Genomic DNA, 12275 nt, shown 5'->3' on the forward strand with positions numbered 1-12275 from the left:
GCTTCTTTTGGAAAATATTCTAAAATGGATTGTGGTGTTGGTTGCACAACTCTGTTAAGTTGTAAGAAAATCCATTGCATTGTACAACTTAAATAGGTGAATTGTATGGTATGTGTGTTATCTCAATAAAGCTGTTTTTTTTTTTAAATGGTTATCAGACTTTATGGTTTTCAGAGAACCTTCACATATACTTTTGCGTCAATTTCTCAGCATAATCCTATATGTTTAAGAGAGATCAAAGGGAGGGGCTAACTTTTATTGATCACCTACAATGTGCCAGGCACCATGCTAGTTTCTATCTTGATATAAACAGTATAAAATTAAAGAGTGTGGGCTCCAGAACACAACTGCATGAACTCAAGTTCTGCTTGGCTGCCTATTAGCTGTGTGATCATCGGGCAAAGTATTTGCCTCTGTTTCCTTACCTATAGTGGGAGTTGTTGTAAGGGCTAATGCATGGAAAGTGGCCAGTACTCGTATGACTGTTTCCTCTGTGCTTTTGTGACCTTTTCTCCTCGAAGTGTTCCCTGGAGGAAGGTGGTGCTTGCTCTGTCCTTTAGGTGAAGAGCTGAAGTTTGGTGAGAGTGTGTTTTATGCAACGTTATACTTCTAAGAAGGGGAAAAATCATGACCAGACCCCAGGTTGAGTACTCCAAGTATCCTACTTTTTCCTGTCTTTCACACAATCTCTTGGGCTCCAATTATGGGAATGGATTGATCTAAATCCAGCGATACTCTCCTGCTCGGACCCTCTTGTGTTCAAGATCACACATGGACAAGATGGTGGGTGGCCATCCAGGATCCCATTTGTAGCCATGGAATGGAGTGAGGTTAGTTGCCTGGGACTCTTTTCAACCTATCGCCCATATATGTAGATATTTAGTCAAACACATTATAGGTGTGACAGAAACCCCAAAGGGGAGGTCTTTTTAGGTAATCAAGGAAGTTTTTTTGTTTGTTTGTTTCTTTTTTCTTTCTTTTGAGATGGAGTCTCGCTCTGTTGCCCAGGCTGGAGTGCTGTGGTGTGATCTCAGCTCACTGCAACCTCCACCTCCCAGTTCAAGCCATTCTCCTGTCTCAGCTTCCCGGGTAGCTGGGATTACAGGCACGCACCATCACGCCTGGCTAGTTTTTTTTTTTTTTTTTTTTTTTTTTGTATTTTTAGTAGAGACAGGGTTTCACCATGTTGGCCAGGATGGTCTTAAACTCCTGACTTCAGGTGATCCACCCCACTCGGCCTCCCAAAATGCTGGGATTACAGGCATGAGCCACCGTGCCCAGCCAATCAAGGAAGATTTTTAAAAAGCTTTTCATTTCCTATGCATTTCTGTTTTGCTGCCTTCAATAGCACCCACTCTTCTGGCCATGGGGCTGAGTAGGGTTGGCTTTGCCATCTGTGGAGTTCCATCATGGCCATGAAGAGGCCTCATAGAGGTAAACAAGAGCCAGAGGCCTGCTTAGCACATGACTTCAGCCCTCAGCCATGAGTCCCGACACCAGGTTTGTTGTGCCGGTGAGAGTTCGTCTCAAAAGTTTCCTCTGTAAATATTATTTCTCCAGGATGTCCAAGTTTCATAGCTCATTTTCACTAGATTTCTTTCTGGCTAAGTTTCCTAAACATATATCCTTCTGCAAGTAGGGCTGGCAGGAAGGAGCAACACCCAGGCTGAGCGGCTCGTGTAGCTGGCTTGGTGTCCAGCTCTCTAGTGTGACTTCATTCCAGTTTTCCAGACCTACATCCTCTTGCAGCTGCTGCTGAGGACAGGCAAGGAAGGAGAGAGCATGAGAAAGGGGGGTCTTGGGAAGAGAGGGAGGGGCTGGCCACACAGCAGCAGCTTTTTCCTTGGGTAGCAGCTCAGGGTTGGGGGACGGAGAACCATTCAGTCAACACATATTCATCTACTAGGTGCTGGGACTTACGCTCAGTGCCAGCCATGGTCCCTGCACTTGGGGCTTCTGCATGATTAGGGATACAGACAAATGAACCTGGGAGTGATACAGCAACACAATAACAAAAGCTGCAATTGTTTTTGAGCTAAAAGCAAACAAAAGCACAAAATTTGCAACATTCTTTCTGTGTGTGTGTGTGTGTGTGTGTGTGTGTGTGTGTGTGTGTGTGTATGTAGTTTTTTTTTTTAATCCCCTTTCAAAGAAAGGTAGAATATAACGTACAGTGAAAAAAACAAAATTGCAATGGGAGAATATAGTAAATCCTTGATGAAAATCATATTAAAAAACACAATGCATTCAGGAGGCCGAGGCAGGTAGATCACGAGGTCAGAAGATCAAGACCAGCCTGGCCAACAGGGTGAAACCCCATCTCTACTAAAAATACAAAAAAAAAAAAAAAAAAAATTAGCCAGATATGTTGGTGGGCGCCTGTAATCCCAGCTACTCGGGAGGCTGAGGCGAGAGAATTGCTTGAACCCGGGAGAAGGAGGTTGCAGTGAGCCGAGATCGCGCCACTGCACTCCAGCCTGGCGGCAGAGCGAGATTCCGTCTCAAGAAAAGCAAAGAAAAAGAACACAATACGTGTGTAGCTCATGAACATATCTATAGTAAAATATAAAACTGTGCACCAGATACTGACCAGATTCATACAAGTAGCTGCTTTGGGAAGGATAAGAGGAACTAAGACTGGGAGAGGAATTGAGGAAATGTTTCCTTCATCCTAACTCTATTTCTTTATAAACAGTTCTGAGGTAAGAACAGCCAGCTGGTGACACTGGAGGACTCTGAGTGATGGGATTCCTAGTGTTTGCTGGTGTTTAGTCTATATCTAGTGCATAGTTTTCTATTTTACTACATATGCATGAAGTATACATATTGTTTTGTGTATTTTACAAAATTTTCATCAGGGATTTGCTATGATCTCCCCTGATTCTCCTTCATACATTTTAGGATGGTAGCTGATGTGTTAAAGCTCCGTTCATAGTCAATGGGACACTTAGAACTGGCCAAGACTCCCACTTTTTGTTCTTCATGACCCCTGAGATGTTTTATGACCCAGCTTAGGTTTGAGTCCATGTTACATCTAGACCAGAGCATAGGCACTTATAAAAGGTGGGTCTTCTTGGGTCAGACAGGGACCCAGGAGAAATGGGGAGGCAGGACGGGTGGATGAGGCACCTCTAAAGCTCTAACTTCTCTGTCCACTCCCTTTTTCAATACCCCCCGACCAGGTTAGCGCACAGAGCAAATGAGGAGCAAGCATCTCTTTATCCCATACAGGGATCTAGGAGTTGCTATCTATGAACAGGAAGGTCAGTGTCTCTCAAGTATCCCAGGGATGAAGGGGCAAGTACTTTTTGAAAAACAAGATACATCCATGGTCTGTAGGGTACTTCATTTTCCTCTTCTGAAATGGGGACATTAACAATTAATTTAGCTGAAGAAATGGAAAGCAACTTTTAAAAAGGTACTCTAACGATAGAAATTTCTTGGAGAAATTCAAACTCAGATACAGCATTGTAAAAATGTACAGGAAGAGGGCTGGAAGTGTTTACTTGGTGGATTTGTGACTGTATGTGCCCGCAATAGAATCCAGAGTCCTGCTCCTTTACTAAGAATGAGTTAAGAAGTGTTGGTTTGAAAACAGCCTATTTGTCAGAACTACATGTCACTGAAACTGAAATGTGCAAACTCACCTTTGTGGGTCATGGTCTTCCTTGTCCCATGCTCATTATTTAAACTGCTTCACGAGTCCCTGCATACCTGGGAAACCTACATAAAGGGGAGCCCAGAGCTTTTGCATGGCTGTGCTAGCCCCAACTAGCTGTTCACACCTTTTGTCTGAGGAACTAAGTTTGTAGCTTTGGTTTTCTCCTCTGCTCCCCAAAGCCTTCCATTAGGTCTTAGCAGTAGTTTGTTCACAGTAAGAATAGCAATCCCTTACTTTCCAAAGGTAGAAAAAAGGAAAAAGGGTTATGAGCCTGCCAGTGCCAAGAGAAGTCAACTTTGAGGTCTTGCACCCTGTTTCTGAGCCCCAAGCTATCCTAGCATCTTCCTGTCCCATCCTAGGCAAATGTAAAGATAAGACCACAACTGGTGCATTCAATGAGGAAAATGCCTGGAGAGAGAGGTTCTGCTTCTGTAGCATGTCTATCTGTGGCCTCTTAAGCCTGCTTTCCGCCTCTGCTCTCCAAAGAGAGGCCAAGAGAGATTATGTGCCTGGTTTATTCTGGGTTGGAGACTTCCCGTCCTTTGCCGTGTTTACCCAAAGTGAGGTCAGCCTCATTCAGAACTTGGTGAGGTTGTTTTATGTCAGTGGCATTTATAATTAAAATGTAGCCACAAGCCGGGATTGGTAAAACATTAGAGAAAGACAGAGGAGGGGAAAAATCGAATTTGGGGGAAAATAATTCCAGTGGTAAAAAATATATATATATGCATATACATATATATAAATATATATACACATCTATATATATATATACACACACACATATATGTAAATATATATATTAAAAAAAACCTTATCTTAAAAGGTGTCTGCTTCTTTAAGGTCTGAAAAAGTTGTCTGGAAAATTTTGATACAGTCCAGAGACTGAATGACATATATATATATATACACATATATATCATATATATATAGTATATATTATATATTATGTGTGTGTGTGTGTGTGTGTATTTTAAAGTTTATATATAAAAATCCTCTATGTAATCAGATGAGGGTTGTGGGGAGGAGGGCAAGGAGTCCTTCCCATCACATATGACCGAGGTGAGAGCACCCTGTCACGGAGTACATTCCTGCCTGGAGACCTTCCCTTCTCTCTGACTTCTGACAGTGGGGTCCAGCTCTCCCCATCGTGGTCATTTGAAAAACTATTTTGACTTCGGGTCTATGTTGGTGGGGAATAAAGTGCCTTAACTGCTAGGTGCTGAGTGATCCCAACCAGAGAATAGAAGTCTGGACTCCCCTAAAGCAACAGGGCAGGAGGCATTTCATGAAGAGGAATCTGCCCTTTAGAAAGGGCTGCAAGGTAGGATTGTTTTGACCAGTGAACTCTGCTAGCGCCTTTAGGATGTGGCTTGATTTATAAATATTTGATTGGCACGCACTTTGCTTAAGAACATTTCCATTTGTGCAGTGAGTGGTGCCGGTAATTCTGCTCCCCACGTAGTCTCTTGCGTGCTTGGGGAGCTGAGGAGTTGTGGGCTGTGGCAGGCAGCTGAAAGTTTGGAATGCTTGTGAGGAAATTATTCTCTAATTATTGTTGCAGTTATTAATCCCATTGAGGGATAAGTCATGGTCCCCCTTCACCTGAGAGGAAACTCCCCAGAAAGATCAGAGTCAATCACAGAGCAGACTTGCCCTGCCAGAGGAGTGAGACGGGGCGGGGCTTGCTGCACCTGTGCCTGGGCACATTATGCCTCTGTGTCAGGCCTCAGGGGCTTCAACCCAGATAGTCCCAGAGAAGCTGGGACAGAGAGTCACCCTCAGTTCTGCGAGCAAGCATAGCATTCACTTAATCTAACAGACTTGAAAGGTCAGCTGGTTAGGTGAGGAAGGCTCAGGAATCCCGGAAGAATGATGATCAATACCATTTTTTTTTGAGCACTTATGTGCCTAGCAGTGTGCTAAACACTCTTACAAACATTATCACATTAAAACTCCTACGTTCCTATGAGTGGGTGCTGTTGTCATTCTTGTTTTTAAAACAAGGAAACTGAGGCACATTGACAAGTAACTGTCCCAGGATGATACAACTGGTGAACAGCAGTGTTGGGACCTGACCTACACCCATCTGATCCATAACACAGATGTGTTTATTGAATCAGTTTGTGGGGCAGAACCACTGTCATGATGTTGGTGTCGGATGGTTGTGGGATACAGAAGGAGCCTTAGTCCTGGAAGCAGAAGACGTGGTTGGTGCCAAGCCCTCCCAGTTAGGAGCTGGTCACGCCTGTCAACTGCAGTGTTCTTAGAGTGATAATAATTAGTAACTTCTCAAGGTTGTGGTTAGGTAGAAGTGAAGGAGTTCAGCATAATGCCCAGCACATATCAGGGCTCATAGATGTTTATTGAATATATTGTTGACTTTGAATTTAGCTGCCACCAATACAATTCAGTCACTTATCAAATTAATGTTTACTGGGCATTTTACCAAGTGGCAGGCAATGTGCTAGACACAAAATTTGTAGTGTTGAGCAATGAAAGACAAAGTCCTTGTCCTCTAGGAGTCCAGTAGGAGGGAAAACCATTAAATAATTGCACAAATAAATGGAGAATTATAACCCTGAGGACAGCTGCATGGTACGTGAGACACTCCTCAATGCTTGTGTCCAAAATGGAACTGGCCATCTTCCCCTGGACCTGATCCTCTTCCAGGACCTCCCCCTCTCATGGTGACACCACTTTTGTGTCCCCCTGAGCTGAAGCTTAGGGGACAATATGAACCTTCTCACAAACTGTGCCCATCAGCCCTGGAATCTATGCAGCACTCCCTGGCTGATTCTGCCTGGCCTTCCTAGCATGGCAGCGTAACCAATGTTCACAGTCCATATTGGTAATTGCCTGCAGCAGCGATCTAAGGAATGGAAATGGGACAAACCAAAACCACCTTCTCTGCAGGCTAGAAGTCCACCAGTAGAGACATTTTACTCAGGTCTCTATTAGAACAGCCCACACACAAGCATCTGCCCTAGGGTTATACCACTATAAGAAAGGTTAGGTACTTGGAAACTCATTCTCCTAGAGGTAGGAAGAAGATACATTTGCCCAGGAATGATCAATGACTTGGGGACAAAGAGAAGCCGTGAAAGGAGTTATTTCTGCCTTGTAGAGCTCAAAGGCATACGGTTCTATCTTGTGTGATTTGTTTAAATTTTTCGATTGGCTTTTAGAAACGCTCTTTCTGAAGGAAGTCTTAACGTGTGACTCTGTCACCTCAGTCTCTAATTATGCTCAAACTAGTGATCAAGGAATCAAAAATATCTCCTTGCCAGGCCGTGTGGATCACATTTAGTCAGGGAGCATCCGTCTCATGCCTGGCCAAGGCAATTCTGTTTCTGAATAACCCTTGAAACTCAGAAGGGCTCTGGCAGTACCACCACTGGGCAGAAGAGGGCAACAGAACCACATTCAGGGAGTATATCCGTGCCCAGGACTCCTCTCACCTGCAGAACCCTAGTAAATAGAAGTTTCGCCCTTGTGAGGCACACTGGGCAATGCTGCCATTCCCATTCCACAGGTGAGGAAACTGAGTCTCAGCGAGACTAAATTATTTTCCTGAAAATTATCTGGGAACACTAGAGACACTTCAATTTCTAGTCAGGAAAGGACTGGAAGTGTCCCAGGGCTGGGGGGCTTGAAGCTTCTTTTGCAGAGTTTGCAAACAGAAAGAATGCGTAATGGCAAGAATGTTAATTGTCCAGGGCTGCTCCAGGTAGAAAGGGGCAGAGTAGGCTTGAACTCGAGCCTGCTGACTCTTCAGTGGAATATCCAGTTCCAGTACTGACAGGTACAGGGATGGGCTTCTGGTCACCCACCCCACTTACTCTGATCTCTGTCCTCTTGGTCCTTGTTCTTAGTTCCAGAGTAAGCAAATAATAGGCCCACACAACAACTCCGAGTGTTGGCAGAGAGATGCTGAATCTAAGCCTGCATCTAGCCCCTTGACTTTCCTGGGTGGCAGTACTGTTAAAAAGAGGAGTCTGGAAGGTCCTTCAATACGACCCTGTGTTACCATATGCTAGGCTGATTATATGGAAAGCTTGATGATGATAACTGCAATATGAACCAACACGTGCTGTGCTGTTCCTCTGTGCCAGCCACTGTGCCAAGAACTCTCACTATATTATCTCATTTAACCCTCCCAAGAAACCTGTGAGGCAAGGAATATTAGTATTCTTTTTGTACAAATGAGAAAAGTGAGGGTGAAAGGTGCAGTTGCCCAAGTTCACTTGGAAAATAATCTGGCATTCCTTGAATGCAGAAATCCTCACCTGCACTCCCAGGGCTATGTTGTGCTGCTTTCTAGGGGCTCCTGACATCTTAAGTCAGGCGGCCAAATCCACTGTGGACTCCAGAAGTTGCGCCAGTGTTACACACCCAGAGTGCAGTCTGTTGTGCTAATGATGGAATGGCAACAGTTAAGCCATTTTCCATTGCTACAGAAATTCCAGTATTGGCGCCTTTTTTTACTCCAGAAGTCAAGGTTTCCAGAAGAGCTAGCTTAACCCCAAGGAACATATCATGAAGTTTGTCTTTCCTCTTGGGTTCTGAGGACCGGAGAACATTCCCTACTTTTTCAGAAAATTGGTAACACGTATTAGGAACACTTAAAACCCAGAGGAATTAAAGCTTGTTCGTGTTGTGTGGGGCAGATCACGTGAGTTGTGTATCATGCCTGACACAATGGACTACAATCTAAGTTTGCTAATTTGCAGTGAATATTGCTTATGTATGCTATTAAACAAACTAGAGTCTTTTTTTTTTGCCTCATTCTGACACCTGTTTTTCACTGAGTATAAGGCATTCAGCAAGCCCATTTCAAGATAAGCCATCAAAACAAAGCCCAAAAGAGCTAATTCTGCAGCTGCAAGCCCCAGCCTCAGCCTTCCTGCTCCTCATCTCAAGGGTCTGTGCAGTGGGTGGGGAGGAAGGAACAATGTCACCTCGTGTAAACGCCAGCGTCCATCCCCATTACCTGTGCATCTGAGGGTAGAGTGTGAGCACCAGCGAAGTGGTCATTTGTGCTTAGAGCCTGCAACCTCTGGTGCATGGTCCATGAATAATTAAGACCACCTGATGTATAAACCATCATGTCAAAGTGAGTGTTTTGCATTGCATTTTAAAGCCAGTCCTACAGAAACTTCCTTCCTGCCTGTCTTCTTCTATGTCTCCTGATTTTCCTTCTCTTGATTTGTGGCATGTTTGACTCTTGAGATTGCTGACCCTCTAAGCAGGGACTGGATCTGACTTTAGGCTTCTTTGTAACCTCTGATGCTGCAGTGGGACTCAGGGAATCTCAGATAACATCACGATAGGACCTGGACACCTAATATCAAACATACACACCAATGCCAGAAGTACCAAAGCAGAAGGAAGAGATTTTTTTATACTTAGATACTCAAGAAGATTCTTTTCTCTAGAGTCATACCTTCATTTGTCAACACCCCTGAGAACCGGGCTGCCAGGAAGTCCTGGAAGGGATATTCAGCATTTGGCGCTAGTCGCTCCTACTCTCCAGTTTCTATAAGGTCTGGAGAATGACTTTACCACTGCTGGTTACCACAGCCACATCTGCGTGATACGCAGAGGGAAAGCTGCATAATTTATGATGTGTAAGACTACGATTATGAACTAGGATTTCACAAATCAAGCCCAGTGGAAACATAACCAGGAGAGTCAGTTGACTTGAAACGGAGCCCACATCTCTGTGCAGGATTTACCGCCATGCCTGTCTGGTTCATCCCATCATGAAGCGTGCAGGCCCCTGACTAGCCTTCGGGGCCAGATCTTTCACTAGTTACAGAAACCTGGGAAAACATAGAGCAATTGAGCACCGGCAGCCAGTTCTGTTGGGTCAGCAGAGAGTGCTTTAAAAAACTTGAAATGGGACACGTTTGGGTAAGTGGTGGCCCCCACAAGTCCCCTATTTTCTAAACCCAGACATTTTACACATTTATGTGACTCCACCTCTGAATGTGTCATGCCTGAATAGAACCTTGGAGAAGCAAGTACCTGTACTTAAATATGCACCTTCCTCCCACCTTGACTACAGAAGATGTCAGAAAGGGAAGGGGGTGCCATAGAGATGGGCTTACTGTGCTGGTCGCTCCTGTCCCTTGTCCCATCCACTGTGCCATCCGGAAGGATCCTCAAGAAGTGGCCCCCATTGCTACAGTAGAGGAGTTTGGGCTTCTTGTAATTCCCTGGAGGCAGATTAAACTTCTCGGTCAGGGCTGTGAAGGTGGTGATTTCCCCTTCAGCCATGGCTCAGCAGCTGCTGCTTGTGGCGCTTTCAAGACTGTAAGAAATTGAACAAACCTGTAGTCGGTTCTTCCAGCAAAGGCACAAAATGCACTTTGAAGAGAGGAAGGACAGCTCCAGGGCACAGGGTTCCTGGGTAGTGAGTAAGCACAGCCTGCCCAGGTGATGCCCGCAGTCAGCGGGCCTGTGAGGTGGCTGGTGGTTAAGGAAGGATGGTCCCAGGCCTGGGAGGGGTTTCCAGGGCATTTTTCTCTCTTCCCAATTGGACACAGCTTTGGACCAAACTGTGCATTTTTTAGAACTTCAAATTTAATCATCTGACCATGGGGAAAAGAATCATGTTTTGGTCCCTCCTTCTGGTCCACACACATCCTCAAATTAAACACCAAAGTTGCACTAAAATAACACCTAGGGTCTGGCTGAAACCCACAAAAGCTGAGAGGCCAGGACCAAGGTTCTGCCCTCCACCCTCACGTTGCGTTGGTGAGGTACCGCGAAGCAGATAGCACAGATGTCCTGGATGTTCAGGACCTGCAGCCAAAGGCACAGGAGGCCTTTCAGGGACACAACAGGGAAAGTAAAGGGTTAGTATGTTAAGGGAAACTTCTGGATTTGCTGGGGGAAACAGAACTGGAACCAGGGAAAAAGGCACAGAGTGGGAGTAAATGGGGTTTTTAAAGGGCAAACACCATATCAAAGGAAATGTTATGAGACAGATCATTATGAAGGCTATGCCTGGTTCCTGCCCATTCTGCAGCTTTCCACATAGCTTCATGTGGCACAGAGAAGGTGGGTCTGTCCCTTGCACGCAGGCTGTTTTCATCCTAGCTATTTTCTAATGTGAGATAGAACACAGAAACCACCATAATATATATAATACACCTTTAACATTATATGTAGCCACTACATACAAACTTATATTATTAATGTGAAAATGCATCACTTACACCTCAAAGGATTAAAAAACAAAACCAATGAGCATTAGAATTGGTTACAACATATACTTGCCCCACCATTTAGGAGAAGGAAGTGCTGGTGACTCTAAAAACTGAAAAGAAAGAGGCCAAAAAGAGACCAGGAAACTAACGTGTGAGCTGCACTTTTTTTTTTTTTTTTTTTTCTCCTGAGATGGAGTCTCTGTAGCCCAGGATGGAGTGCAGTAGCACGATCTCAGCTCACTGCAACCTTTGCCTCCCGGGTCCCAGTTCAAGCAATTCTCCTGCCTTAGCCTCCCAAGTAGCTGAGATTACAGGAATGCGCCACCACACCAGGCTAATTTTTATATTTTTAGTAGAGATGGGGTTTCACCATGTTGGCCAGGCTGGTCTTGAACTCATGACCTCGTGATCCACCTGCCTCGGCCTCCCAAAGTGCTGGGATTACAGGCGTGGGCCACCGCGCCCGGCCTGGGAGCTGTACTTTGTAAGTGTGAGTAGTGAATGTGATCATCAATACATAGTGATTATCAAGTGGTCTTAGAATAAAAATCATCATCCTCATCATTAACGTATTTTGGGCTACAGGTTATCTCAAGTAATCTCACCATAATCCCTTGAAGTGGACACTAATATTATCGTCATTTTTAATAAAACCAAAGCTTACAGATGTTCAGTGACCTGCCCAAGGGCAACAGCTAGTAAGAGATGGAGCTGAACCTCAAAAGGAGTCTGGGAACAGAAAGCCCCAATTTGCCCTTGATCACCATGAAAAGGTTTAGTGACTTTATCCACACTAGTCTTTTTATGAGGAGTGGGGTTTTTACCCATTGCCTGACATGTACATCTGCCACCATTAACTTGTCATTCATATATTTATTTGTGACCCAAAGGTTGGCTAGTCTCCACCAACAGCCTCTCCTTTTGCCCCCATGCCATCTGTGAAACAGGACTCCATGCATCTCCACCTTCTCCAGGAGAAGCCCACCCCAGCAGCTTCGTGAGCATCATGGAAGACCAGCAGCTACCCTGCCTTCCCTGCACAAACCATCCATCAGTGCCTGTAGCAGCCGTGTGGAGCTGCTCTCATAGGAGATGGTTCCATCATAAATCAAGACACCAATTACAATAATTTGTCCTTATGACTTTAAAATGAGGGCTCGTGTTGGAAGCCTCCATCTGTTTTCTCTGCTCCTCGCATTTTAATGTTTCTGGTACATTTTTCCCACTCTGCCACCACATGGGCCAGCCATTGTCCCTGGTTTCAACTACTGTTGGAGGTGCCTCCAAGAATCCCAAAGAGAATTTCACATATGCCATATAAACTATATTTAAAGTCAGACCATCCCAAATGTCCCCTCCATCCCATATGGTGAAACTTCGATTAATTCTTTTCACAT

At 44.7% G+C, this 12275-nt stretch overlaps 1 protein-coding gene and 1 long non-coding RNA gene across 13 annotated transcripts in view; one reads left to right on the forward strand and one right to left on the reverse strand.

Moving 5' to 3' along the window:
- Positions 1-12275, forward strand: part of LOC129533917 (uncharacterized) — a 275418-nt gene that overhangs the window by 259663 nt on the left and 3480 nt on the right. The window lies entirely within an intron of this gene.
- FGF1 (fibroblast growth factor 1) overlaps positions 1-12275 on the reverse strand; it is a 106594-nt gene that overhangs the window by 11693 nt on the left and 82626 nt on the right. For all 12 annotated transcript variants that reach the window (XM_004042737.5, XM_031010878.3, XM_019027902.4 and 9 more), the window contains one exon: positions 9775-9977. In XM_004042737.5, the coding sequence (XP_004042785.1) occupies positions 9775-9943 (169 nt within the window). In that variant the 5' untranslated portion in view covers positions 9944-9977. The remainder of the gene's footprint in view (positions 1-9774; positions 9978-12275) is intronic.

The sequence above is a fragment of the Gorilla gorilla genome, chromosome 4, assembly GCF_029281585.2.
Source record: "Gorilla gorilla gorilla isolate KB3781 chromosome 4, NHGRI_mGorGor1-v2.1_pri, whole genome shotgun sequence".
Classification (NCBI taxonomy): domain Eukaryota; kingdom Metazoa; phylum Chordata; class Mammalia; order Primates; family Hominidae; genus Gorilla; species Gorilla gorilla.